This window comes from Rhinopithecus roxellana, chromosome 16 (assembly GCF_007565055.1).
Source record: "Rhinopithecus roxellana isolate Shanxi Qingling chromosome 16, ASM756505v1, whole genome shotgun sequence".
NCBI classification, from domain to species: domain Eukaryota; kingdom Metazoa; phylum Chordata; class Mammalia; order Primates; family Cercopithecidae; genus Rhinopithecus; species Rhinopithecus roxellana.
In genome coordinates this window covers 85,834,744-85,861,205 of record NC_044564.1, presented here as the reverse complement: position 1 = coordinate 85,861,205, position 26,462 = coordinate 85,834,744, and the positions used below count along the sequence as shown (strand labels likewise).

Below are 26,462 nucleotides of genomic sequence, written 5' to 3'. Positions count from 1 at the left end.
ATTATGTAGATTACTAATTCTACTTCAAAATGCCACACAGCCTTAAGGTGATAAAAGGAAACAATTGGTAAGTGGAAGCATTGAAAACAAACATTCTTTTTTCCACTCCCAACTCCATTCCAACAGAATGTGTATGTGTGTGTGTGTGTTGGAGTTACTGAGTGACTGAAACTGTGCACGCCAGGCTGTGTTCCTGCTCATTGCTGGAGATGCTGTCAGGGGCCCTGCCCTCAACCCCAGGTCAGACCCTTGCAGTTCAGGCAGGACATTCTGGAGGAATTATGCCCTTGGAAGGATCCCTGAGGATTGACTGGTGGGTATTGGTGGATAAATACCCCAGCTCCCTTGCTCTGGGTGGGATGACTCTGAGGCGCATGTTCTATGATGTCTCTCGCAGGTACCTGGCAGGGCTGAGTCCTGGCTGCCACAGTGGAAACGTTCTTGATGAAGGTCCCTTTAACTGCTGCATTCCTTTCCTGTCTCAGTTCCCCACTCCTTTACCGGTGTTTCCTGGGATTAGCACCCTAAGGAAGAGCTGGCAGTAGAATTACTGTCCTAGAGTCATCTCCAAATAAAATTTTTATATTTGAATCTGTGCCTCAGGATCTACTTCCAGAAAACTCAGACTAAGACACACATGTTTCTGTTGGCTCTGATCCCCATAGACCTGTCATCCTGTCGTTTTTACCAAAAAGGAATGTGAGGATCAGAGAGGGCAAGTAACTTGCCCAAAATCACACAGCTGAACAGTGGAGGAGTTCAACGTTGACCATGGGCTCTCTGGCCCTAATGTGGATTCTTGCTGCTCTCCCATGAGACTCCTCCCTTGTCAGGGTCAAATGAATGAATGGAGGACATTAAAAGTAGGGTATCTGACACCTGTGCCAGAGAAAGCCAGGCTCATGGCTGGTGCCTGTGCACTCACTCTTAACCTCATTAAGAGTAATAATGAAAAACATGTTAAGTGCGACCACGTGCCTGGGGGTGTTGTTATATGCAATTTGCTTACTTTAAATAATTTTCACAATAACCTTGTGTTTACTTCTAGTTTTTAGGTGAAAAAACCAGGAAAGTTGCCAAAATTAACACTGCTGGTCCAGGTTTGAACCAAGCAGTCTGCACCTGGAGTCCTTGTTTGTAACCATGGCACCCTGGCTTCTCACACATCTCATCGTGGAGTTCCACCTTGTGTCAGGCATGGCACTGAGCAGTTTCTTTTAAGAACATAATTTTTAAGAACATAATTTGCCATCCTGGCTAACACGGTGAAACCCCATCTCTACTAAAAAATACAAAAAATAGCCAGGCAAGGTGGCGGGCGCCTGTAGTCCCAGCTACTCGGGAGGCTGAGGCAGGAGAATGGCATGAACCCGGGAGGCGGAGCTTGCAGTGAGCTGAGATCTGGCCACTGCACTCCAGCCTGGGTGACAGAGCGAGACTCCATCTCAAAAAAAAAAAAAAAAAAAAAGAACATAATTTGTAATTATGTAGATTACTAATTCTACTTCAAAATGCCACACAGCCTTAAGGTGATAAAAAGAAACAATTGGTAAGTGGAGGCATTGAAAACAAACATTCTTTTTTCCACTCCCAACTCCATTCCAACAGTTGGGACAGTGTTTTCTCTGTGCCTGTGGAAACCTCAGCTCCTGTGCCGAGGCGTCTGGTCCCTCCGGGGAATGTGGCAGTCAGGTGCTAGAAGGGACCTCAAAGCGGCTGAAGGGTCATTAAGAAAAAGCTGTTTACAAAGGTGTGGGCAGGGCCAAGGGGACTCAGGAGGGATGGCGTAGGGCCATGGGGTTAGTGTCATCTGGGAGTTGTCACCACCCCCCAGGCTGGTGGGGCCATGGAGAAGCTGTTCCAGGAACTCATAGGGAGACTCTGCAGCTGAAAGAGGAGTCCAGAGGAGGCATCAATCCCTGTGCCCTTTGACTGCGTCCAGATACCCCCACTGACCACACTACCATCTCCTTATAAGACTGGAGAGGCTGCAGGGAGGGGGTCTAAGCCTCCTATGGTGGCTCACCTCCAACAGTGAGTCAGCACCGGCTCCCCTACCCCCACAGCCCAGGGTTCACTTAGCCCCTCTATCCTGCATGGTCCCCTTTGCTACTGGGAAGCAGATACCCAAATGAGCAGCAGTACCCCGTTTCTCCCTGCAGGCCCCTCTGCTCCTTATGAGTGGTGCTTTGTGGGTCTTCTCCCTTGGTTTTGGATGAGAAACCCCCTTTCCCCTTCCACAGGGATTGTTTCTGTGGACCCCACTCCGAGTTTTTCCCTGATGGGAAAACAGGCAGGTGGGGGTGGTGGGACCAACTCCTTAGAACCAGCAATGCCATACAGATCCCACTAGGGGGAGTTCATGCTAAGTGTCACGGGTCCTCTAGAATTTTCTGAAGCTTTCCTGTTTTTTTCCCCCTCCTAACCAGCGCATCTGATCTCCTGGGATCTCTACTAAGATGCTGGCAGCCCAGCCAGCTTGTCTGGCCCTGGACGTGCCTTCAGGGGCTGGTTATGCTTCATGACCTGCATTACGGTCAGTGGTCAGTAAGTAGCACCTGCTTCTAGCTTCACTGTTGGGCCAGATTTCATCCCTACCACAGCTCTGCAGTGAGGCTGCTGCTTCCTGCTTCCTCCATGGGCCCTGCGTGAAGTTGCCCCATGTTTCTGTTTGGGCACCACTGAGGAAGGAAGCATGAAGGACGCACAGGTCAGGCCATTCTGTTGCCCACCTTGTACTGGGTCTTTACTCCCGGGGTGGCTCCAGGGACTGGTCCTTCTCCATGGCCCCCTCCACATTTCTCAGGTTTCTGCTCAAAGGTCACCTCTTGGAGAAGTCGCACCTTGTCACTGTGTTTGGAACAGCTCCCTCAGTTTCTTTCTAGCTCATCTCACTCTGGTAACGTCTGTCATTGCCACCACCATCTGACCTAGTCTTATGACCTGTTAGCTTTCTTCAACTGACATGAGCACCAGGATGGCAGGGGCCTCATCTATCTTGTTTCTTCTGTGGCCTGGATCCTAGCACCATGTCTGATACAGGGAGATGCTGAAGGGAAGTTTGCTGTTGAAAAACTGTCTACCCGGGACATGTTACTGTTAGTCTAACCTGTACCATTTTGTAAACCTCCAGCCATTTTGCAGACCCTGGTCAGAGTGAAACATTCCATGGGAATTCGGGCTGTGAGAAATATCTTTCCTGACCACCTGACTGCAGGAACATCCTTATCACATCGTCCAGGGCAAAAGCCCAACAGCCTGACTGCAGGAACATCCTTGGCATATCCTGCTGGGCAGCAAGCTCTACTGCCCAGACCCCTCCCTCCCAGTCCCATGATTACCCCAGCCTGTGAGTGGCAGTTGGTACTGGCACTAAGCTGGTTTCCTCCTCCGCAGGGTTTTGCTGGCAATAAAGGTGTTGCTGTTGAAACTGCCAACTGTCTCTCTTTCTTTAACCCTCACCTTGCTTTCAAAACCTAACAATAACTTACCTCTTCATTTTACCAAGGAGGATATGGGACTCAAGGAGAGCAAGTGACTTACCTAGAATTACACAGCCAGTGAGTAACAGAGCCTGAACTTGAATTCAGTTCAGCTGAATCCAGAACCAGTGTCTTCCTGAGAGTCCAGGGTGACTCCAAGGTGGAACTGCAGCCAGTGAGTGCCCACACACTTGTCCTAGGAGACCCCAGGCGGGCTCCTGAGAATTGTGTCCTCATGGGCACAAAAGAAGAACTGTTCACCTGTGCCACATCAGCTAACTGTCCCCATTCTCCCAAATTGTTATTTATTTTCAAAGTTCTGTTTAAATAATTAAATTTCTCACAGCTCAGTGTTGGAAACAAAGCACAGAAGCATGTAGAAAGTCGTATGTGGGTTTTTCTCATTTTCTTGCCAGTGACTTTATAAATGAGTGTACCAAAGAACACAAATATGCTCATACTTTTTATATAGAGATGAGGCCCTCCCACCCGTAATCCTCTGGTACTGTCCTTCCATTTTTCGCATGGGAGGACCACTCCTCCATGTCTAGTCCATGGGATTTGGGAGGTGCTGACCCACCCTGGGCAATCAGATCAGCAGGGTAATTCATTCAGGAGTGGGCGTGTGGTCCAAGCTGGGCTCATGGAAGTCATCCCTGCACTTTTGATGAAACTGCTGGGAATGAGGTGCTTTCTTTCCATTAGCATAGCTATTTGCAAGGAAGTAAGTGATATGAAATTTATGGGACCATTTTTGCTGCTCTCTCAAAATAGCCTGCCTGAAAAGCACAGCTGACACAGGAAATGAAGGGACAGAATGAGCCTTGCTGATGTTAGTTGACCCCTGATCCCACTGAGCCAGAAGCCCATCTACTCATGGACATGTTTAGTAATTAGAGAGAATTAAATGTTCTGCTGGATCAAGTTAGGTTTCCATCACATGCGGTCAAGAGAGTCCTGAGTAATATCACTTTCTTTTATGCTTATTCCCACTTGCCAGAGCTTTAGAGCTGTAGAAGGGTGAAGTGAACCCAGGCAGTGCTGAGCTCGCCAGTCTCCTGGCTAAGTGTGCAGAGGAACCCTGGAATCACTACCACTTTGGTCTGACAAGCAGCCTTGCCTGCTGCTTACCATACAGCCATAGGGGTATTGCTTCCCTGAGCCCTTAGGCATTATACCTCTTTTTAAAAATGATTTTTATCTAAGAAAATGTTTTGTGGAGATGGTGTCTTGCTATGTTGCCCAGGCTTGTGTTGAACTCCTGGCCTAAAGTGCTGAGATTATAGGCATGAGCCACTTTGCTTGGCCAGCACTATACTTCTATTAGTTGTCAATGCTTTCTTTGTTCTGCAGTTTCTAGTGTGTGTTTGAGCATGTGTGTGTATGTGTGAGTTTATGTGTGCGTGTGTGTACGAGTGTATGTGTGTATATGTGACTTTGTGTGTGAGTGTGTGTGTGAGTTTTTATTTTTCTCTTGCAGGGTTATTGCAAGCATCAAGTGAGATCATGTAGGCACAGCACTCAGCCCTGTTACTGGAACATACAGTGAGTTCTCTCTGTTCTCCTCTTTTCTCCTCCTGATTCAGAGAATGACTTAAGGATCTGTGATGTGTGCCAATTTTCACTGCTCTGGATAAATAATGGGGAGGTGAAGTACTGTTGCCAGAAATTTGCACTCGTTTTAATTCATTTTATCTGTTTAGTATGAGATATCTCAAAGTCACTGAATAAATTTATGTCATACACACACACACACACGCATACACACACACACATGCACACATAAGTACGGTTTCTTGAGAGCTGACAGTCTTAGTTTTTGTTCCCTGATGCTGCAGTAGAGGCCACTGTGTTCTGACTTCTTGAGTGATGGCAGCCAGCTCTCCAAGCGTCACAGTAGGTGAGGCATCCATGGGGGTGAGCGCCAAGGATGTGTGGCAGTCAGCGTCTGTAAGCCCATTTTGTCTATTCTCTTTATTTTTATAATATGTTTATTCATTTTTTAGGTTTATCATTTAATTTGTTATAAACATCTCTCCTAAGATGTTTCTTAATTCTACTAGAAGTTAGTTTCATGAAACAAGTCCAGAAATAGTCCAGGGCAGCCATGGATACCCAACATGCCTTTGAGGAGTGAGAATCTTGTATATTGAAAGTTTTGTTGTTGGGACCATCATTCCAATGGTCTTCAAGTCGCTAAACCTGACTCAGGGCATTTCATCCTATTCCCAGAGAGCAGCAAGCAGAGAGAACAAAGGGAACTTGGTTAAGAGAAAACAGGAACAATAACTCACCCCTTTCCAAACAGATTTTCAGAAATCCAAACCAGTGAATTCTGCATTTAACACTGGCCAGGACTATAAGCTCTGCTCACTGCAGTTATGAGAAAAACTGGGAAACTCATTTAAAGACATTAATCAGGGCCAGCATGGTGGCTCATGCCTGTAATTCCAGCAATTTGAGAGGCCAAGGTGGGAGAATCACTTGAGCCCAGGAATCTGAAACCAGTCCAGGCAACATAACGAGACTCAGTCTCTACAGAAATAAAAAAGCTGGGTGTGGTGGTGCACAGCTGTTATGCCTGCAGTCCTACCTACTCGGGAGTCTGAGCTGGGAGATCACATGAGCCCAGGAGTTCAAGGCTGCAGTGAGCTCTGATCATGCCACTGCACTCCAGCCTGGGAGAGAGAGTGAGACCATTTTCCAAAAATATTATAAATTAAATAATAAAATAAGGATAAATAAATAAATAAAGACATTTCAACAGTGCTCCTTGTGAAAAGTGAATCTATGTTCCCTTAGTGAAGAAGATAAGAATAATGGATATAGCAGGGAAATGGACCAAATTGGCCACATTAGACCAAAATGAAAGTCATAACACATACCCCAAATTGGCACCATTAAAACCACATAATGTGACCATAATGCAGTCAAATTGTGACCAGTTAAAACAAACTGACAAAAAAGGTATCATGGAGCAGATGAATTCTAAATCTAAATTGAGCGGAGCTGAAAGGAGCTTCACATTGAAAATGAAACCATGTGTATGTGAGTGAATTGTAACCAAGCATGTTACAACTACATAGCAACACTAAGGTGGCAGAATGGAAAGGGTGCTAAGACAGCTATCTGTCATACCATTTTTTTAAGAAGGGAAAAACTACAAAATTATGAATTTGGGTCTTAACTGATGGGGAAGACAATGATAATGGCAACACTGTTAACATTTACAGTCCTTCAGTCCTACTATGTGCTCATTCATGCCCGATAAGTGAAGAGCTGGAACTGAAACTTTCTTATATTTATTCCCATTGCAATCTCCCTCCTGGGTGTGGAATCATGTAACAGGAGGGATAAGTGTTTAAAGAGGTCTTCTCTACATTTTTTACTTCCATAAGCAGTCTCTGCAGTATGAGTTCTTGTACGAACTATGAGTCTGAGGCAACACTGAGGCTTTTTTTCATATTCCTTACTTTCATAGCTTCTCTCCAGCGTGAGAACAAATAGGTACTCGACATGAATGAAGATGAAAGGCTTTCCATAGACTTTACCTTCACAGAGTTTCTTTTCACACTTCTGTAAGATATGAGAGTTCAGGAAAGATGTTCTCATGCATATTAACTCATTGAGCTCCCTTCTAGTGTGTCCTCCTCACATGTTCAGTATGGTGAAAAAAATTCATGATGATTTCCCCCCCTTTCACTCACGGGGCTTCTCACTACTGTAAATCTTAAGATGACTTTTAATTCTGATGACTCGGCAAAGTCTTTTCCACATTTGTCACATTCATAGGGCTTCTTTCCAGCGTGACTCCTCATATGTGCATGTTTTGAGGCTTGCTGAAGGCTTTCCCACATCCCTCACATCCATAGGGCTTCTCCAGAATGTTCTTTCTTAAATGTTTATTCAGGTGTAGGGAATATCTAAAGCCTTTCTCACTTCTGTTAACGTTCATACAGTTTCTCTCCAGTGTGAATTTTCATATGTCTCATAAGAAACGACTGATATATAAAGGCTTTCCCTCATTTGGGATGTGTACGGCTTTTCCCTCCAGTAGTACTACTCCTGTGTGAACCAGGATTTGGAGCGGGGGCAGAGGTTTTTCCACTTTGATGATTCTTATTCTTAGTCTGTACAGTACAGGACTGCATCTGGACAGCACGGAGTGAGCTATTTCCGAAGATGTTTTCACATTGAGTAAAATTATACGTTTTCTCCCTGAGTTATATGTGCTCTAGGGCGTACATCCTCACTGCAGGCTATTCCAAATGGACTCCGCTTGTAAACGTTTGCCCTCATATTAATTTCTAGCTGTTTCTGCACATCGTAGGCTTGTTCTTCTACCTACTCAAGGCCCCGGATTCAGCAAATGTCCTCAGAGATGGGCTCCGCTGCTAATCTGTGATCACCAAGGATGGGCTTGTTTTTCTCTGAAATTTAGTCCATTGAAACTTTAGGCCCACAATTTTTTGCTGGCTTTAAACAAAAATATGTTTTTTTAAATAAAAAAGGCAGGTTCAACCAATGTCTTCTCATTATGGCAGGAGCAATGGTGTTTGGTAACTTTATTTTAATTGGAAGAAGAATCTCTAACATTGGCATAGTAATGAGGTTTTTGGTCTTTGACCCTAATGGAGCAATTAAATCCAAGTGTATTGCCTATCTCATGCATGTATTGAAGGATCATATGAGAAAATATATGTAGAGTGCCTAAAGTGTCTAATGTATACTTTTTTTTTTTTTTCTCAGACAGAGTCTCGCTCTGTCGCCCAGGCTGGAATGCAGTGGCGCAATCTCGGCTCACTGCAAGCTCTGCCTCCCGGGTTCATGCCGTTCTCCTGCCTCAGCCTCGCAAGTAGCTGGGACCCCTACTAGTCCCGCCACCACGCCCAGCTAATTTTTCTGTACTTTTAGTAGAGACAGGGTTTCACCGTGTTAGCCAGGATGGTCTCGATCTCCTGACCTCATGACCCACCTGCCTCAGCCTCCCAAAGTGCTGGGATTACAGGCTTGAGCCACTGCGCCCAACCAGCTTGTCTGCTTTTTAAAACGTGCCTATTAACATGGCCTTATGGCTTTTTCTTCTTTTGATGTGTTAATGGGTCCGCCTCCCAGTTGCTGGAGCCCATCTGCCCAAGGTACAGTTGGAGTCCACCTCCTCCCTGAATGCTCCCAGGTTCCCAGTGGAGCCAGACCTGCAGAGTGAAGTCCTCAGGAATCCTTGAAAATGGAAAGAGCAATTGGATTTCTTCTGAGACAGATGCCACCATTTAAACTGGAAAGGCAGTCTGTCAGGAGAGAATGAGCAGCCAAGCGGAAGGCGTTCTCAGGTCACTCAGGCGGAGCCCAGCGGACGGTCTTTGTGGACCTGCCTGTGGAAGGGTTACCAAGACACCGTTCCACCAATGCCTTCAAACTGTTGATAAGTAGCCTCTGAGAATGGCTACTCCCAGCCATCTCCCCTAGTTCCAGCCTCTCCTCTAGTCCCAGCCTCTCCCCTAGTTCCCTGTTCTTGGCTTTGATATGCAGGGACCCACAGCCTCAGCTTTAAGAACACGTAGGAAGGGCCAATCGATCTTTCCCTGAGCATCCACCACATACACCAAACCAAGGAGGCCAGGGCTGAAGGTGCTGCCTCTCAGCTCTGCTTCCAGCAAGGCCTTCTCCTTCCGGGTGTGTCATCTTGAGACTACCTGGGGCAAACTCACTAAATCAAGGTATTCTAAAGATATTTCAGAGGGAGGATTTCAGTTTTGATCTATAGTATATAAGTTCAGATGACGTGCCGAAGAAAGTATGAAGAGCCCATTGCTTAGAATCATAATTCTTCCCAGAACAAAGCAACTCTTTGTTCCTTTTGGGGCAGGTGAAAATGTTTTGGTTGTGTAATAAGACTTTGCTGCATCTGCTGAAGCTGCCAGGCCATGCTGGCCTGAGGAACGATGCTGCGTACAGAACGACGCCCACCCTGCCGGAGCTAACGTGGGAACGGACAGCCTGGCTTCCTCCAGAGCCTCGCCGGGTCCCACCCCCACTGCCTTCCCCTAACCTAACGAATTACTGGAATAGATTTTTCCGTGTTGAATCATTCTTGAATTTCTAGGTTAAGCCTGACTTTCTCCTGATGCATCTTTGCTTTAAATGCTTCTGGATTGGATTGGATTTGTCCATCTTTCATGAATGTCCTTCTTAGCCTCCAGGTCCATAGGTGTTCAGAGCAATTCTTCCGAAAACAAGATGAGATTTCAGATGCATAAGCCACCTCCTCCCCAGTCTGAACGTGATTTGGACAAGTGACGAGTCATTTAACCAGTGTACACCAGTTAGTCCCTAGAATAGATTAAAACGTTTCCCCAAAAACTGAAAATGCAGGGGAAGAGGTTGAGAAAAGTAGTTAATTTCTAAATATTGACTCTATTTAGTTTCTGGCTTTGACAATAAGTGACCCCATTTTCCACTCAAACTGTGACTGGTCATCCAAGTTACAGACTCCGAAAATAGGCTCAGTCAGAAATTTCAGAATTTAACTGCCATGAGATTTCTAACTCAGGTTTATCCAAAATAAGACACAAATACTCTTCTAAGATACTAAGCTGGAAATTTATATGTGAGGGAGGTAATCACTACAGGATAAGACACTAGGTTCAAATTTCAAGCCAGCCAAGACAAATTCTTTGTTTTTTTTCTTTTTGAGACGGAGTCTCACTCTGTCACCCAGGCTGGAGTGCAGTGGCGCAATCTCAGTTCACTGCAAGCTTTGCCTCTGGGTTCATGCCATTCTCCTGCCTCAGCCTCCCGAGTAGCTGGGACTATAGGCGCCCGCCACCTCACCCAGCTAATTTTTTGTATTTTCAGTAGAGACGGGATTTCACCGTGTTAGCCAGGATGGTCTCGATCTCCTGACCTCGTGATCTGCCTGCCTTGGCCTCCCAAAGTGCTGGGATTAGAGGCGTGAGCCACCGCACCCGGCTGACAAATTCTTAACTAATCTATGTACTCTTTGCCCCCAAGCATACAGCCGCCAATTATGTGGGTTGACAGACAGAATTATAACCATATTTGCTGCTGTTTCTGACAGAAGACAAGCCAAAGTCGCTCTTTCCACATGTGGGATCTTTATTTCTAGTCCTTCACATTGACCACAGAATCGCCTGTGGCTTCCAAACCTGTCACAAGCAGTTTGTTGTTGCTCTTCTGTATGTGATTAAGTGGATTTACCTTTTGTATACTCATTGCTACCATCTCTGTTTATCATTCATTTAGGGACCTTAGACAAGGTACAAGACAAAGAGAGGAGAGCATGTGGGGTGAAGCTTGCTAACTGCCTGCCTGATTTTTCTGCACACAGGTGAGATATTCCTGCACATCTTCTGGGGACCCCAGAATGAGGGGGACTCGCTGGTGAATTGCCTCGGGCTTCACGTCCAGTACAGGCTGGGTCCCCGTGGTCGCCAAGCCTCCTGCCTGCTCAATGATGTAGGCCACGGGATTGCATTCATACAGGAGCCGGAGCTGTGGAGGAACAGAGGCAGGTGAATAAACTCTGCAAGTGGCCAAATGTCCCAAGCCATGCCCCTAAAGTTGGGGGAGCAGTTTGCACTGTGGAGCTTCCATCTGGCTAGCATGAGTGCACCATGCGCCTCACAAGAGTGGGCCCGAGCTTTAGAGCCTACAGCAGGCCAGATGCATCAGATGGCGCTCATCCAGAAGCCTTGGGGCCCCTCTGGCCAGGTGGCTGAGCCAGGTATCTGCCCATCTTGTGATCCTTGTGCTTACCAGGGAGCTGCCTCTTGACTTGGAGATACGAGATCTAGGCTCCTATTTCTCGGTTCAACAAGGGCAAACTGATGCTGCAGACCTGGGTGGAAGCCCTCGTGTGTGAGACCTCAAGGCTGGTAAAGAGTCAGGCTTGGATGGGACAGTAAGGTCACCTCAAGCATGCCGGGTTGCCTCTCTGGGGACAGCCACAGTGGCTGGGATTGTGTGGAGGAGCTCCACACCTTAAGCTTTGACTTTTCTAACTAGTTTGCTGGTGTTTCAATGGTCTTGTCTTTTGCCCCTTTAGACTAAGCGAAATCCCATCGTTTGCACCCCATAGCATCCTGTACTTCCCCTCTGGTACCACTCATCACACTGAGGCCTCTTTAGTGCCTGGCTTCCTCCCTAGGCTGCTGTCCATCCTAGCTGGTCCCTGTACTATCTCCACTCTCAGTAGTGCCTGACACATTGAAAGTGTTGGCTCCTGTCTGTAATCCCAGCATTTTGGGAGGCCGAGGCAAAAGGATCACTTGAGTCCAGGAAGTTGAGACCCCATTTGAGATAGTGAGACCCCATCTCTACAAAAAATTCTAAAATTAACCAGGTGTGGTAGTGCACACCTGTGATCCCAGCTATTCAGGAAGCTGAAGTAGGAGGATCAACTGAGCCCCGGAGTTCAAGGCTGCAGTGAGTTGTGATCACACTACTGCCCTCCAGTTTAGGAGACAGAGCAAGAGCCTGTCTCAAAAACAAAGGAAGTGTCCAAGCAAGGCCACTGTGTTTCCTGCACTGGGGGTCCCAGCCGAGGGCAGAAATTGGGTTGAAATCAGCCTGTGCCCTGCTTGCCAGTCTCTGCACAAGACCCCGGGCTGAGCCTGTTCAGAGGAAGGAAGGCCTTCTCTAACCCTCCTGCAGGCACATGAGAACTGGCAGGAGGCTGCCCGTGTCCTGTGAGTACACAGTGAATTGAAATGAATGGGGTTGGATTGAATGGACTTTTTAGGTCTATTTCTGTGATGATGTCATGACGCCCCCGGCCTGACACACGACACACACCCCCATCACCTTAGATTCAGGGTGTCGTTCTGGCCGAAGGCCCTGCTGCTGTGCATGACTCAGTATCATCTTCTCCTTTCTCCCCATCAGTGCAACCTGTGACTTCCCAGAAGTTCATTCTCCACTATCACCTTACAAAATGGTTGACCCAGCTGTGTGCAGCCTTTCCTTACCATCCTTTTCTTCCAGTCCGTTTTGGTGATACGTTTAAACTACTTTCAGAAACAGTCATATATTATAGTGAATTTTTTCTATTGTTCTATTATATATTTATATATTATTACGTCATTATATATCATATTATATATTTATATGTTATATGTTGTTATATTTTTCTACTGTATATATTATATATATTAAGGAGAGAAACACGATATATTTGGTCTAGGCTGGAGATCCAGGCATTCAAGGGAAAGTAGGTGAAGACTCCATGGGGGTATTTACTGCCATTTTGGTCAGACAGTGTAAGATGCCCTCACCCTAGACCTCTGGCTCTTAAAGTAATGGGTGCCCAGAAGGGTGTAAAAAAGTTGTGGTGCATGCGGGCTGTCTGGGGGCGGATAGTTCTGTCCTTCATTACCCACAGGAGGGACACTGGAGGCCACGCTGTCCAGGACAGTCTAGCCAAGGAGACCCTCACCTTGACAGCCTGTAGCACTCAGCATTTTTCTCCCCTTTTATGGGGGGGATTTGGGGTATCAGACAATAAAGTCTCAGACTGTAATCAATTACCCTGTTGATTCAAATACTTTAACCAAAAAAATCTCAGCCTTAGTACATAATGTGCTTGTCTTGGAGCCAAGTTACTTTTGCTCTGACCTCAGATGCCCTTGTTGTAGGAAATTTAATACCAAAATGCCCAGGACTTCATGGCACCTTGGCCTGCAGGCCATGTGACATGCGACCTGTACTTTTTTTTTTTTTTTTTTTTGAGACCGAGTCTCGCTTTGTCGCCCAGGCTGGAGTGCAGTGGCGCGATCTCGGCTCATTGCAAGCTCCGCCTCCCAGGTTCACGCCATTCTCCTGCCTCAGCCTCCCAAGTAGCTGGGACTACAGGCGCCCGCCACCACGCCCAGCTAAGTTTTTTTTTTTTTTTTTTTTTGAGACGAACTCGCGCCCTGTCACCCAGGCTGGAGTGCAGTGGCGCGATCTCAGCTCACTGCAACCTCCACCTCCCAGGTTCAAGCGATTCTCCTGCCTCAGCCTCCTGAGGAGCTGGGATTACAGGCACGTGCCACCATGCCCAGCTAATTTTTTTATTATTATTATTTTCAGTAGAGACGGGGTTTCACCATGTTAGCCAGGATGGTCTAGATCTCCTGACCTCGTGATATGCCTGCCTCGGCCTCCCAAAGTGCTGGGATTACAGGCGTGAGCCCCCACACCCGACCATGACCTGTACTTTCCCTGCAATTAAATCTACACAGCTGTACAGATGCAGGCACACACAGCATAGGAACATGCACGTGCACACACAGACACACACACAGAGGTGGGCACAGGGACCATGACAGCAGAAACGCAGAGATCAGGATCCAACAGAAGTTTCAGAATGGGTGGTGGTTATGCGCAGCAAACGCAGATCTATCTATGGAGTGACGTGTGCTTACAGGATATGAGTATGTGATCCCATGTGGGTATTTTCTGACTCATTTACAATCATTTGAATAATCAGTAGTAATTGATCTTTATATTCTCCCCAGTGTAACTGAGTAAGTGACCAGAGTGGTTCTAAGAATTTCCACATCTTGGCCGGGCACAGTGGCTGTAATCCCAGCACTTTGGGAGGCTGAGGCGGGCAGATCATGAGGTCAGGAGATCGAGACTATCCTGGCTAACACGGTGAAACCCCATCTCTACTAAAAGTACAAAACATTAGCCTGGCGTGGTGGCGGGCGCCTGTAGTCCCAGCTACTTGGGAGGCTGAGGCAGGAGAATGGCGTGAACCTGGGAGGCGGAGCTTGCAGTGAGCCGAGATCTCGCCACTGCACTCCAGCCTGGGCGACAGAGCAAAACTCTGTCCCCCTCCCCCCACCAAAAAAAAAAACAAAAAAGAATTTCCATGTCTTCTACTTGCCTCACTTAGTCCTCCATGGTGCTTAGCTTCCCTTCAGCAGCTCTTCTGCAGGCTTATCGGTGCTCTTAGTTCAGTGGGTGAATACACTCGGGCTAAGCCCTCACATGGAGAGAAACACCTGATTACACCAACCTATTAAAGTCTCTCTGGCTTCAGTGTGCTGTGTTAGATCTCTCAGCATGGCTTTGATTCTTAGCATTCGAATAACTCAAATCTCAAGGTGACTCTGAGAGACAGAAAAATGTGTTGCTGGTTGTTGGTGTGTCAGAGAAAACAGAGGCCTTCATTTGATTTGACTACTTACCTACTATTTCTGTGATCGGCTAAAATTCAGATGCATTTTTATGGGAGGTTCTATGCAAGACAGCTGGATCATAAGATTCTCACTTGATAAGACAAGTATTTTCAGTTTTGCATCATTAAATTGCAATTACACCTTCCAGGAACTACCTTTCCAGATATACTGGCTGAGTTCTGAGCAGAAGTTCTTATTCTAGGGTTTGGAAATTCTCTAGGGGATATTTGGGTGGACTTCAGGGCATCAGTGAACCCCCTCAATGTGTAATGTGTATGTAATGTGTACGTTTACATGCATTTGTTCTGGGAAGTGTGTTGATAAGTTTTATTAGGCTCCCTATGGGGTCCATGACACCAAATCAGCTGGTGCTGAAGCCAAAAGTCAGACGCAGACTGTGGAAAATGAGACACACAGCAGGCTTACGGTGAATGGTGGGTGTGAGGCTGGAGGGGGTAAGACCAGTGAGAACCACCAGTCACATAACGTCAGCCTGTTTGCCTCCTTCTTCAAACTTCCCACAGCCTGGAGACTCACTCAAGGGAACTACAGCTCCCTGTATTTTTCCTCCCCTGCCCATCCCCACACAGACATGCCACGAAGCAGTGCAGTAGCCAAACAGCAGGCATGAGGGGAGGGAGCTCCCCTCCTCCCTGACCAGATGCACAGCCAGTGGACAAGGGAGAATTACCTTGCCCTTAGGGCTCTTCTGGTTGGCTGGGTACAGGAAAATTCCTCCATAGACCAGGGTGCGGTGCACGTCAGCCACCATGGAGCCCACATACCTGGCCCCATAGGGAGCACTGCCATCCTAGAAGACAGAAAGAGAAGAGACAAGATGCAGTGGCTTTCAGAATTAGCTAGCACCGGCCGGGCGCGGTGGCTCAAGCCTGTAATCCCAGCACTCTGGGAGGCCGAGACGGGCGGATCACAAGGTCAGGAGATCGAGACCATCATGGCTAACCCGGTGAAACCCCGTCTCTACTAAAAAAATATAAAAAACTAGCCGGGCGAGGTGGCGGGCGCTTGTAGTTCCAGCTACTCGGGAGGCTGAGGCAGGAGAATGGCGTAAACCTGGGAGGCGGAGCTTGCAGTGAGCTGAGATCCGGCCACTGCACTCCAGCCTGGGCGACAGAGCGAGACTCCGTCTCAAAAAAAAAAAAAAAAAAAAAAAAAAAAAAAGAGCTAGCACCTACTCGCGGTCACAAGTCCAGTTGGTGTGACCTCTGCCTTCTTGATCCCCTATCCTCCACCCACTAGTGTAGGAATTGAAAAGATTATATAGTTGTGCATTTCATTCATTATGAGCTCCTCAAACCTTATTGTGTGACTGGACTTACCAAATGTAGGACGGCTTAAAGTATGAGACAGTATCCTGCAGCAATCTTAAAAGAGCCTCTAAACAAACAAACAGAAAGAAAAAGAAAGTCGCCCATCCCACATGCAGTGCTGCCTCCGGGCTCAAAATAAAGGGATGGAAGCCAAACACATAGAAAACAGAAAAAAGCAGGGGCTGCAATCTTAATTTCAGACAAAATAGACTTTAAACCAATAAAGTTCAAAAAAGACAAAGAAGGATATTACATAATTGTAAAGGCCTCAGTTCAACAAGAAGGCCTAACTATCCTCAATGATATGCACCCAACACAGGGATACTCAGATTCATAAAGCAAGCTTTTAGACACCTTCAGAGAGACTTAGACTCCCACACAATAATAGTGGGAGACTTCAACACCCCACTGACAGTGATCACTGAAGTAGAAAATTAATGAAGACACTCAAGACCTCAAATCAACACTAGACCAAATGAATCTCTTAGACATCTATAGAACTATAGCTACAGAACATCTATAGAATAGAAAGCTATAGAACTCTCCACCCAAAACCAGCAAAATATACATTCTTTTCATCACACATAGCACATACACTAAAATTGAACACACCCTCAGACATAAAACAATCCTCAGCAAATGCAAAAGAACTGAACTTATACCAGCCACTCTCCAACCACAGCTCAATAAAAATTGAAATCGAGACTAAGAAAATCACTCAAACTATACAATTACATGAAAATTAAACAACTTGCTCCTGAATGATTTTTGGATAAATAATGAAATTAAGGCAGAAATCAAGAGATTCTTTGAAACTGGTGAGAAAAAAGATAAAATAACCAGAATTTCTGGGACACAGCTAAGGCAGTGTTAAGAGGAAAATTTATAGCACTAAATTCCCACATCAAAAAGTTGAAAAGATCTCACATTAACAACCTAATAGCACAACCAAAAGAACTAGAGATGTAAGAGCAAACCAGCTCCAAAGCTAGCAAAAGACAAGAAATAATCAAAATAGAGCTGAACTGAAGGAGACTCTCACACACACACACACACACACACACACACACACACAACACAATTCATGGCTGGGCCCTGTGACTCATGCCTGTAATCCCAGCACTTTGAGAGGCCAAGGTGGGTGAATCACCTGAGAGCAGGAGTTCGAGACCAGCCCAACCAACATGGTGAAATCCCATCTCTACTGAAAATACAAAAATTAGACAGGTGTGGTGGTGTGTGTCTGTAGTCCCAGCTATTTGGGAGGCTGAGGCAGGAGAATTGCTTGAACCTGGGAGGCAGAGGTTGTAGAGAGTAGAGATTGCACCACTGCTCTCCAGCCCTGGGAGGCGGAGGCCGCAGTGAGTAGAGATGGCGCCGCCGCTCTCCGGCCCTGGGAGGCGGAGGCCGCAGTGAGTGGAGATGGCGCCACTGCTCTCCAGCCCTGGGTGACAGTGTGAGACTTCGTCTAAAAAAAAAAAAAAACAAATCAAAAGATCAATGAAACTAGGAGTTTGTTTTTTGAAAGAAAAGGAATAAGATAGATAGACTGCTCACTAGATTAATAGAGAAAAATAGAGAGACGATCCAAATAAATTCAACTAGAAATAACAAAGGGGATATTACCACTGACACCACAGAAATACAAACCATCAGAGACTACTGTGGACACCTCTATGCACTCACACTAGAAAATCTAGAAGAAATGGAAAAATTCCTGGACACATACACTCTCCTGCAACAGCCAGGAAGAAACTGAATCCCTGAACAGACCAATAACAAACCCCAAAATTAAATCAGTAAAAATAGCCTATCATCCAAAAAAAGCCTATAACCAGAGAGATTCAGAGCCGAATTCTACAAGATATATAAAGAAGAGCTGATACCATTTCCACTGAAACTGTTCCAAAAAAATTGAAGAGGAAAGACTCCTCCCCAACTCATTCTGTAAGGCCAACATCATTCTGATACCAAAACCTGGCAGACACACAATAAAAAAAAAAAAAAACTTCAGGCCAATATTCTTGATGAATATTGATGCAAAAATCCTCATCAAAATACACAGCAGCAGCACCTTATAAAGCTTATCCACCACAGTCAAGTAGGCTTTATCCCTGGGATGCAAGGTTGGGTCAACATACACAAATCAATAAATGTGATTCATCACATAAAATGAACTAAAGACAAAAACCACTTGATTATCTCAATAAATGCAGAAAAAGGCTTTCAATGAAATTCAACACCTCTTCATGTTACAAACTCTCAACAAACTAGGTATTGAATGAACATACCTTAAAATAATAAGCTCCATTTATGACAAACCCACAACCAACATTATGCTGAATGGGCAAAAGCTGGAAGCACTCCCCTTGAAAACTGGCACAAGAAAAGGATGCCCTCTCTCACCACTCCTATTCAGCACAGTATTGGCAGTTATGGCCAGAACAATCAGGCAAAAGAAATAAGTAAAGGGCATCCAAATAGGAAAATAGGAAGTCAAACTATCCCTCTTTGCAGATGACATGATTGTATAGCTAGAAAACCCCATAGTATTGGTCGGCTGGGCGTGGTGTTTCACACCTGTAATCCCAGCACTTTGGGAGGCCGAGGTGGGCAGATCACGAGGTCAGGAGATCGAGACCATCCTGGCTAACACGGTGAAACCCCATCTCTACTAAAAATACAAAAAACTAGCCGGGCGTGGTGGCGGGCACCTGTAGTCCCAGCTACTCGAGAGGCTGAGGCAGGAGAATGGCGTGAACCTGGGAGGTGGAGCTTGCAGTGAGCTGAGACCGTGCCACTGCACTCCAGCCTGGGCAACAGAGTGAGACTCTGTCTCAAAAAAAAAAAAAGAAAAAGAAAAGAAAAAGAAAAAAAGAAAACTCCATAGTATTGGTCCAAAAGCTCCTTAGGCTGATAAACAACTTCAGCCGAGTTTCAAGATACGAAATGAACATACAAAAAAATCATTACCATCCCTACACCAAAAACAGCCAGGCCAAAAGCCAAATCAGGAACATAATCCCTTTCACAATTGCCACAAAAATAATAAAATCCCCAGGAATAGAGCTAGCCATGGAGGTAAAAGAGTTCTATAATAAGAGCTACAAAACATTGCTCAAAGAAATCAGAGATGACACAAACAAATGGAAAAACATTCCATGCCCATGGATATAAAGGATCAATATTGTTAAAATGGGCATACCACCCAAAGCAATTTACAGATTCAGTGCTGTTCCTATTAAATTACCAATGACATTTTTCACAGAACTAGAAAAAGACTTTTAAAATTCATATGGAACCATAAAGAGACAGAATAGCCAAGGCAATCCTAAGCAAAAAGAACAAGCTGGAGGTTTCATATTACTTGACTTCAAACTATACTACAGAGCTAAAATAACCAAAACAGCAAGGCACTGGTACAAAAACAGACAAATAGACCAATGTAACACAATAGAGAATCCAGAAATAAGGTCATACACCTACAACCATTTGACCTTCAACAAAGCTGACAAAAACAAGCAATGAGGAAATGACTTCCCATTCAATAAATGGTGCTGAGATAACTAGCTAGCCATATGCAGAAGGTTGAAACTGGACCGCTTCCTTATACCATATACAAAAACTAACTCAAGATGGATTAAAAACTTAATGTGAAACCCAAAACCATAAAAACCCTGGAAGACAACCCAGGCAATACCATTCTGGATGTAGGCATGGGCAAAGAATTCATGACAAAGACACCAAAAGCAATTGCAATGAAAACAAAAATTGCCAAATGAGATCTAATTAAACTAAAGAGCTTCTGCACAGCAAAAGAAACTGTCAATAAACAGACAACCCACAGAATGGGAGAAAATTTCTGCAAACTATACATCTGAGAAAAGTCTAATATCCAGCACCTATAAGGAGCTTAAATATATAAGGAAAAAAAAAACATTTAAAAATGGGCAAAGGACATGAACAGACACTTTTCAAAAGAAGACACACCCAGCCTGGCCAATATGGTGAAACTCCATCTCTACTAAAGATACAAACATTAGCTGGGCATGGTGGCATGTGCCTGTAGTCCCAGCTACTTGGGAGGCTGAGGCAGAAGAATCACTTGAACCCGGGAGGCAGAGGTTGCAGTGAGCTGAGATCGTGCCACTGCACTCCAGCATGGGCGACAGAGAGAGACTCCATCTCAAAAAAGAAAAAAAAAAGAAGACCACATACATGCAGCCAAAAAGCATATGAAAAAAGCTCAATATCATTGCTCATTAGAGAAATGCAAATCAAAACCACAATGAAATACCATCTCACACCAGTCAGAATGACAATTATTTAAAAATCAAAATATAACAGAGGCTGGTGAGGTTGCAGAGAAAAGGGAATGTTTATGCATTATTGGTGGGAGTGTAAATCAGTTCAACCATTGAGAAAAGCAGTGTAATGATCTCTCAAACAGCTAAAAGCAGCCATCCCATTTGACCCAGCCATCCCATGACTGGGTATATACCCAAAGGAATAGAAATCATTCTATTGTAAAGACACATGCACGTGTATGTTCACTGCAACACTATTTACAATAGCAAAGACATGGAGTCAACCTAGATGCCCATCAGTGGTGGACTGGATAAAGAAAATGTGCTACATATACACAATGGAATACTATGCAGCCATAAAGAAGAATGACATGATGTTTTTGCAGGAACATGGGTGGAGCTGAAGGCCTAATTATCTTAAGTAAACTAACACAGAAATAGGAAACCAGATGCTACATGTTCTCACTTATAAGTAGGAGCTAAATGATGAGAAACACATGGATACAAAGAGGGAAACAACAGGCACTGGGGCCTACTTGAGGGTGGAGGGAGGGAGGAAGGGGAGGAGCAGAAAAGAGAAGTATTGGATACCAGGTTTAGTACCTGGGAGACCAAACAATGTGTACAACAAACCCCCTTGACACGAGTTTACTTATATAACAAACCTGCACAACTACCCCTGAATCTAAAATAAAAGTGTGAAAAATAAAATCACACCTGCATCACAGGCATGTGTTCTGGTGTCTGAACCCCTGTAGGATGAACATAGTTAACAATAATATCGGACATATTTTCTTTTTTTTTTTTTTTTTTTTTTTGAGACGGAGTCTCGCTCTATCGCCCAGGCTGGAGTGCAGTGGCCGGATCTCAGCTCACTGCAAGCTCTGCCTCCCGGGTTTATGCCATTCTCCTGCCTCAGCCTCCCGAGTAGCTGGGACTACAGGCGCCCGCCACCTCGCCCGGCTAGTTTTTTGTATTTTTTAGTAGAGACGGGGTTTCACGGTGTTAGCCAGGATGGTCTCGATCTCCTGACCTCGTGATCCACCTGTCTCGGCCTCCCAAAGTGCTGGGATTACAGGCTTGAGCCACCGTGCCCGGCCCGGACATATTTTCAAAAAGCTAGAAGGAGGATATTGAATGTTCCCAACACAGAGAAATAATAAATGTTTGAGATGATGGATTTCCTAATTATACTGATCTGATCACTGTACATTATATATAATGAAACATCACTATGTATCCCATAAATATGTACAATTATTATATGTCAATTAAAAATAAAACGATGGGCCTGGCGTGGTGGTTCACGCCTGTAATCCCAGCACTTTGGGAGGCCGAGGCAGGTGGATCACCTGTGGTCAGGCGTTCAAGACCAGCCTGACCAATATGGTGAAATCCCGTCTCTACTAAAAATACAAAAATTAGCCGGGTGTGGTGGCAGAAGCCTGAAACCCCAGCTACTCGGGAGGCTGAGGCAGGAGAATCGCTTGAACCGGGGAGGCGGACGTTGTGGTGAGCCGAGATCACGCCAGTGCACTTCAGTCTTGGCAACAAGAGGGAAACTCCATCTCAAAATAAAAATAAATACATAAATAAATAAAATAAAGTTAAATAAATAAAATGATGACAGTTTTAATGATTAGTCACCTCCTTCATAATTCATGGTCACCATCCTTTTTAGTAACTCCAATTTTATGGCTCACACTTGGCACTGCACCAACAGGTGGAATTTGTGACAAATGTAAGGAAATATTTCTGCTAATTAGGCAAGTGCAATGCTCTAACAACTGTCAAAAATGAAAATGAACGCAAAACAAACTACCAGAGCCCTGAAGCAGTGTTTCTCATTCATTTCCTCCACAATAAGCAGATTCCTGAGAACAGCCTGATTCATATTCCTCTTCCCTTCCAGATACGGAATTGGGTGCTCTGCAGCTGGGCTTCTGTCCTGTCCACACCCAGCAGGTGCACAGCTCATAAAGCAGGAAGAGGAACCGGGGTGGAGGAGGCAGAAACTCCGCAGCCAGCAGGGAGGCGCTGTCTCCCCTGAGGTTAGGCAGCCCTGAACCACGCACCTGTGTGTGGGAGTGAGGATTCTGCCCCACTTGATTGTTTCCAAGCAGGCTCACGTTGTGGTTAAGGGCATGGGTTGACAGCCAGAATGCTTGGGTTCGAATCCTGGCTCAGCCACTTACCTTGGATAAGTAATTGAACTACTCTGTGCCTCAGCTTCCCCATCTGTACCTGCCTCCAAGAGTTGTTATGAGATAAAAGGAGCTATTACACATAAAACATTAAAATAGGGCTTACGACATGTTAATCACCCAATACATGTTAGCTATTATTATTATCACCTTGAAACACCCCCAAATCATAATTATAATGATAATTACAGCATCATATTCTGTTGTCTCCTAGCTGCATGCCGTGAAACCACATTTAGGCAAAAATTACCAAGTCTTCTCCTATTTTAGTTACTTAACACTCTATCAGACCCGAGGTGAAGCACCTTGGCCTGACTTGAGAGTGAAGACTGAAGTGAGGTTCCAGAATTCTGTTTTACCAGAAATCCTACTTCTAGGAATGCCTTCATACCCTTTTTTTTTTTTTTTTTTTTTTTGAGACAGAGTCTTGCTCTGTTGCCCAGACTGGAGGGCAGTGATGCAATTTCAGTTCACCGTAACCTCCTCTTCCTTTCGGGTTCAAGTGATTTTCCTGCCTCGGCCTCCCAAGTAGCTGGGATTACAGACACCTACCAACCACACCCAGGTAACTTTTGTATTTTTAGTAGAGATGGTGTTTCACCATGTTGGCCAGGCTGTTTTCAAACTCCTGACCTCAAGTGATCTGCCTACCTTGGCCTTCCAAAGTGCTGGGATTACAAGCGTGAGCCACCGGGCCCAGCCTTACTTCTAGGGATGCCTTCTAAGGGAATTTTCAGATCAGCAAAATGAGGTACAAAGGGGCTCACTACAGCATTATTTATGGAGTGAAAAGCTGGACGCAGCCTAAGTGTGGAACAACCTGAGAATGATTAAGCATGTTACGGTACAGCAATATGCTTTTGAAGAACTTTTACTGACTCGGAAATGCTCGTGAAGTCAGTAGAAAAGCAGATTTAAAAACTGTTTCCAGTTGAACCACATTTGGTAACTGGGTAAGCACATTTGCAGAAAACAAACCCTAGAGAAATGTATCAAGATGTTCAGCCGAGCGTGGTCACTCACGCCTGTAGTCCCAGCACTTTGGTAGGCTGATGCCAGAGGATCACGAGGTCAGATCGAGACCATCTTGGCCGACACGGTGAAACCCTGTTTCTACTAAATACAAAAAACTAGCCAGATGTGGTGGCCCACAGTGGGGTTTCTGAGGGTGGAGTATCTTACACATGGATTTTGTTTACATTTTCTTATATTTTTTGGTGTCTTCCATGTGATGTGTTACACAGGAACATAATTTTTATATTTGGAGAAAACATTAAGTTATAAAATCAAAACATTTAAATACAGAAAGAATCTTTCAACAGACACACAGTGAACTATCAGGAACTAGAGATGGAACCCATCTTCCTAAGCTCCTAGTGTTTTAGCCCAGAAGGACTTGACATAACAGAGACAGGTGTTTCTACTCTTTAGCCTTTGCTCTGTAAAGAAAAGCTATGAGAAATCTATCAAAGATAGATAGATAGATAGATAGATAGATAGATAGATAGATAGATAGATAGATAGATAGATGACAGAGAGAGAGAGAAAGAGAGATAGGTGAGAGTGCAGGAGGGAGCGAGGGCGGGAGGGAGGGATAACTATAGATGCTCGTAACTTGGGGGAGGAGAGCAAGGGCCTCTGAAGATAGAGGATACAATTTGCCCTTCATAATTACACCCATTCATTTTTACAACACTGGGGAGAAACATCCTTGGCCCACATCTGCTTATTATGAGAGTGTTCTGAGAAAGCCACAGTTTTAGCAGAAAAAGCCCAGGAAAGTTCACCATGGAGTCCTTCTCCACCACATCAGTGCTCCTGCTTAATCTTCTCATCAAACAATGGCAGTCTTGCAAGGGTTTTGATGGAAAATCACTACAATCCTGATTTAGCTCCTTCTGAATTCTTTTTGTTTCCCAATCTTAAAAAACCTTTAAAGGGCACCCATTTTTCTTCGGCAAATAACATTATAAAGACAGCCTTGACAGGGTTAAATTCCCATACCTCAGTTCGTTACAGACGGATTAAAGGGTGGGTATGAGCCCTTACAAAATCATCTGAACTTGATGGAGCTTGTGTTGAGAACTAAAGTTTATATTTTATGTTTTTAATCTCTTTTAATTTCATTTTTCCATGAGCTTTTTGAGGGCCTCTCATATAATTATTTCTTCTAAAAGCAAATTCAACTGAGTGAGTGAATCTATAGGTTGGAGTTTAGTTTAAACAAGTGACTTCAGAGAGGATCCGGCCTGCGCTCTGAATTTTGTAAATGTGATCCCTACCTTCTTTATAAAGAATTTATCCTGGAAAAGCTCAAATGTAAAGATAAGTACTACCTTTAGAAGGTAAATTTTAGCTATATAAGATACTAAATGCTTATGAAGAAAGGCAGAGTCCATCATCTTCCTACTGACCACAGCCATAAACAGTGGCACCAACCTCTTTCAGCAAAGCCCCTGAAGCCACCACCCGAACAGGACCCCATGGGGACAGCATTCTGTGCCACCCACCTGGCTTTCTTCACTCACCTCAGGGAATTTCTTTTTCTGCACATATTCAGTGGTGGCCGCATCAAAATACTTGGCATAGCCCTCATTCAGGCTGTAAATCTTTCCTTTCTTCTTAATCTTGACATCTTTTTCCACCAGAACAAATTCACCAAGAGCCTAGCAACATGAAGAGAGATGCCAGGAAGAAAAGAGAAGCCAGGAAACAGAAGCCAACCGCACGATCCCCACAATCAGCAGGAGAAGATGGGGGCCTGCTGGTAGAGCCAGGGCTTGGCTGTGGTCACTCTGAGCCTGTCCTGTGGTGGTTTCACAACTGGTGGGAAGATCAGGGATCACATGGAGCCCACACAGGAAGCTCAAGCAGTGACACCGCAAGCAGGAAGACAATTCAAAGGAAGAGGCCCATAGTCTTCTTTCTTTTCCTTTGTGCCTTCCTCTGTCAGCGAGGCTCCTCCTTTAGGAGGAACCCAACTGTGTGTATCTCCCAGGTTCTCACCCCCAGATTAACATTTTCAGGAAGATGGGCCATCAGCAGTGAGAGGAAGAAGTTACATTGTTGTATGAGCGATGCATTTTAACCATTAATTTGTGGTACAGTTATTTTGTTTATGTTAGTGATTAAACTGTAGAAACCATTCACAGTTTCTGCTATCCCAGTCTTATCTGGGGAAAACAGGAAGAAACTGTATTCATCCAGCATAAGGAAAAAGTTGGTAAAATCTAAAGGAATCCTCAGACATATTAATAGAACTATGCCCAGTCCCTCTCCAGTTCCCCTGGAGCCGCCGTGGTCAATACCTGTAGGGCATCTCCCAAATACCCCTTTGTCTAGTTCTGGTAATATCACTAAAAGTCATTAAAAATGTGACCGGCTTGTGGCAGATACCACCTTAAATGCTCGTGTCTGTCAAAGTCACTAGGAGGAAAATCAGAGCCTGGAAACCAGATCCATTTTGATGAATGTCAAAGATTTTGAGACAGTGAAAAACTCCAAAATGACAGGTCACAGTTGGCAGCTAGGTCAGAAGGTTCCCACGAAACATCAGAGGTATTCCCAGGATAAAAAGAGGCAAGGCCACAGAATGACAGCACATGGCAGAGGTGCAGCTACGAGAGGTGGCACTGTCCGCGTCCGAAACCAGTCAGTGCCAAGGAGACTCAATAACAAAAACAACTCAGCAATCCTCTCCTGCCTAACATGAGTGACAACCACTTCTGTATCAATGACTTCAATCTCCCTGCCTCCTAGATAAAAATTATTAGGGTAACTAGTCATTGATGGCACCCACTTCCAGACAATATCCAATCCAGACTGACCCTCTCTTCCTCAAATCCTGTTGAGATGTGCTATAAGCCCATCTCAACTCCCTCCTTATGCAACACTCCACGGCTGCTCTGCGGTGCCTGCTAAATCTAACTTCCAGTTATTACAGGTGCAGCGA

The 26,462-nt window shown here is 45.0% G+C and overlaps 1 protein-coding gene across 1 annotated transcript in view; it reads right to left on the bottom strand.

Moving 5' to 3' along the window:
- Positions 1-10,574: 10,574 nt before the first annotated feature.
- The window catches only part of FBP2 (fructose-bisphosphatase 2), a 38,090-nt gene continuing 22,202 nt past the window's right edge, over positions 10,575-26,462 (bottom strand). The window contains exons 5-7 of the mRNA XM_010371999.2: positions 25,039-25,176; positions 15,360-15,479; positions 10,575-10,994 (exon numbers count right to left, since the gene is read on the bottom strand). Of these exons, the coding sequence (XP_010370301.1) occupies positions 10,800-10,994; positions 15,360-15,479; positions 25,039-25,176 (453 nt within the window). The 3' untranslated portion in view covers positions 10,575-10,799. The remainder of the gene's footprint in view (positions 10,995-15,359; positions 15,480-25,038; positions 25,177-26,462) is intronic.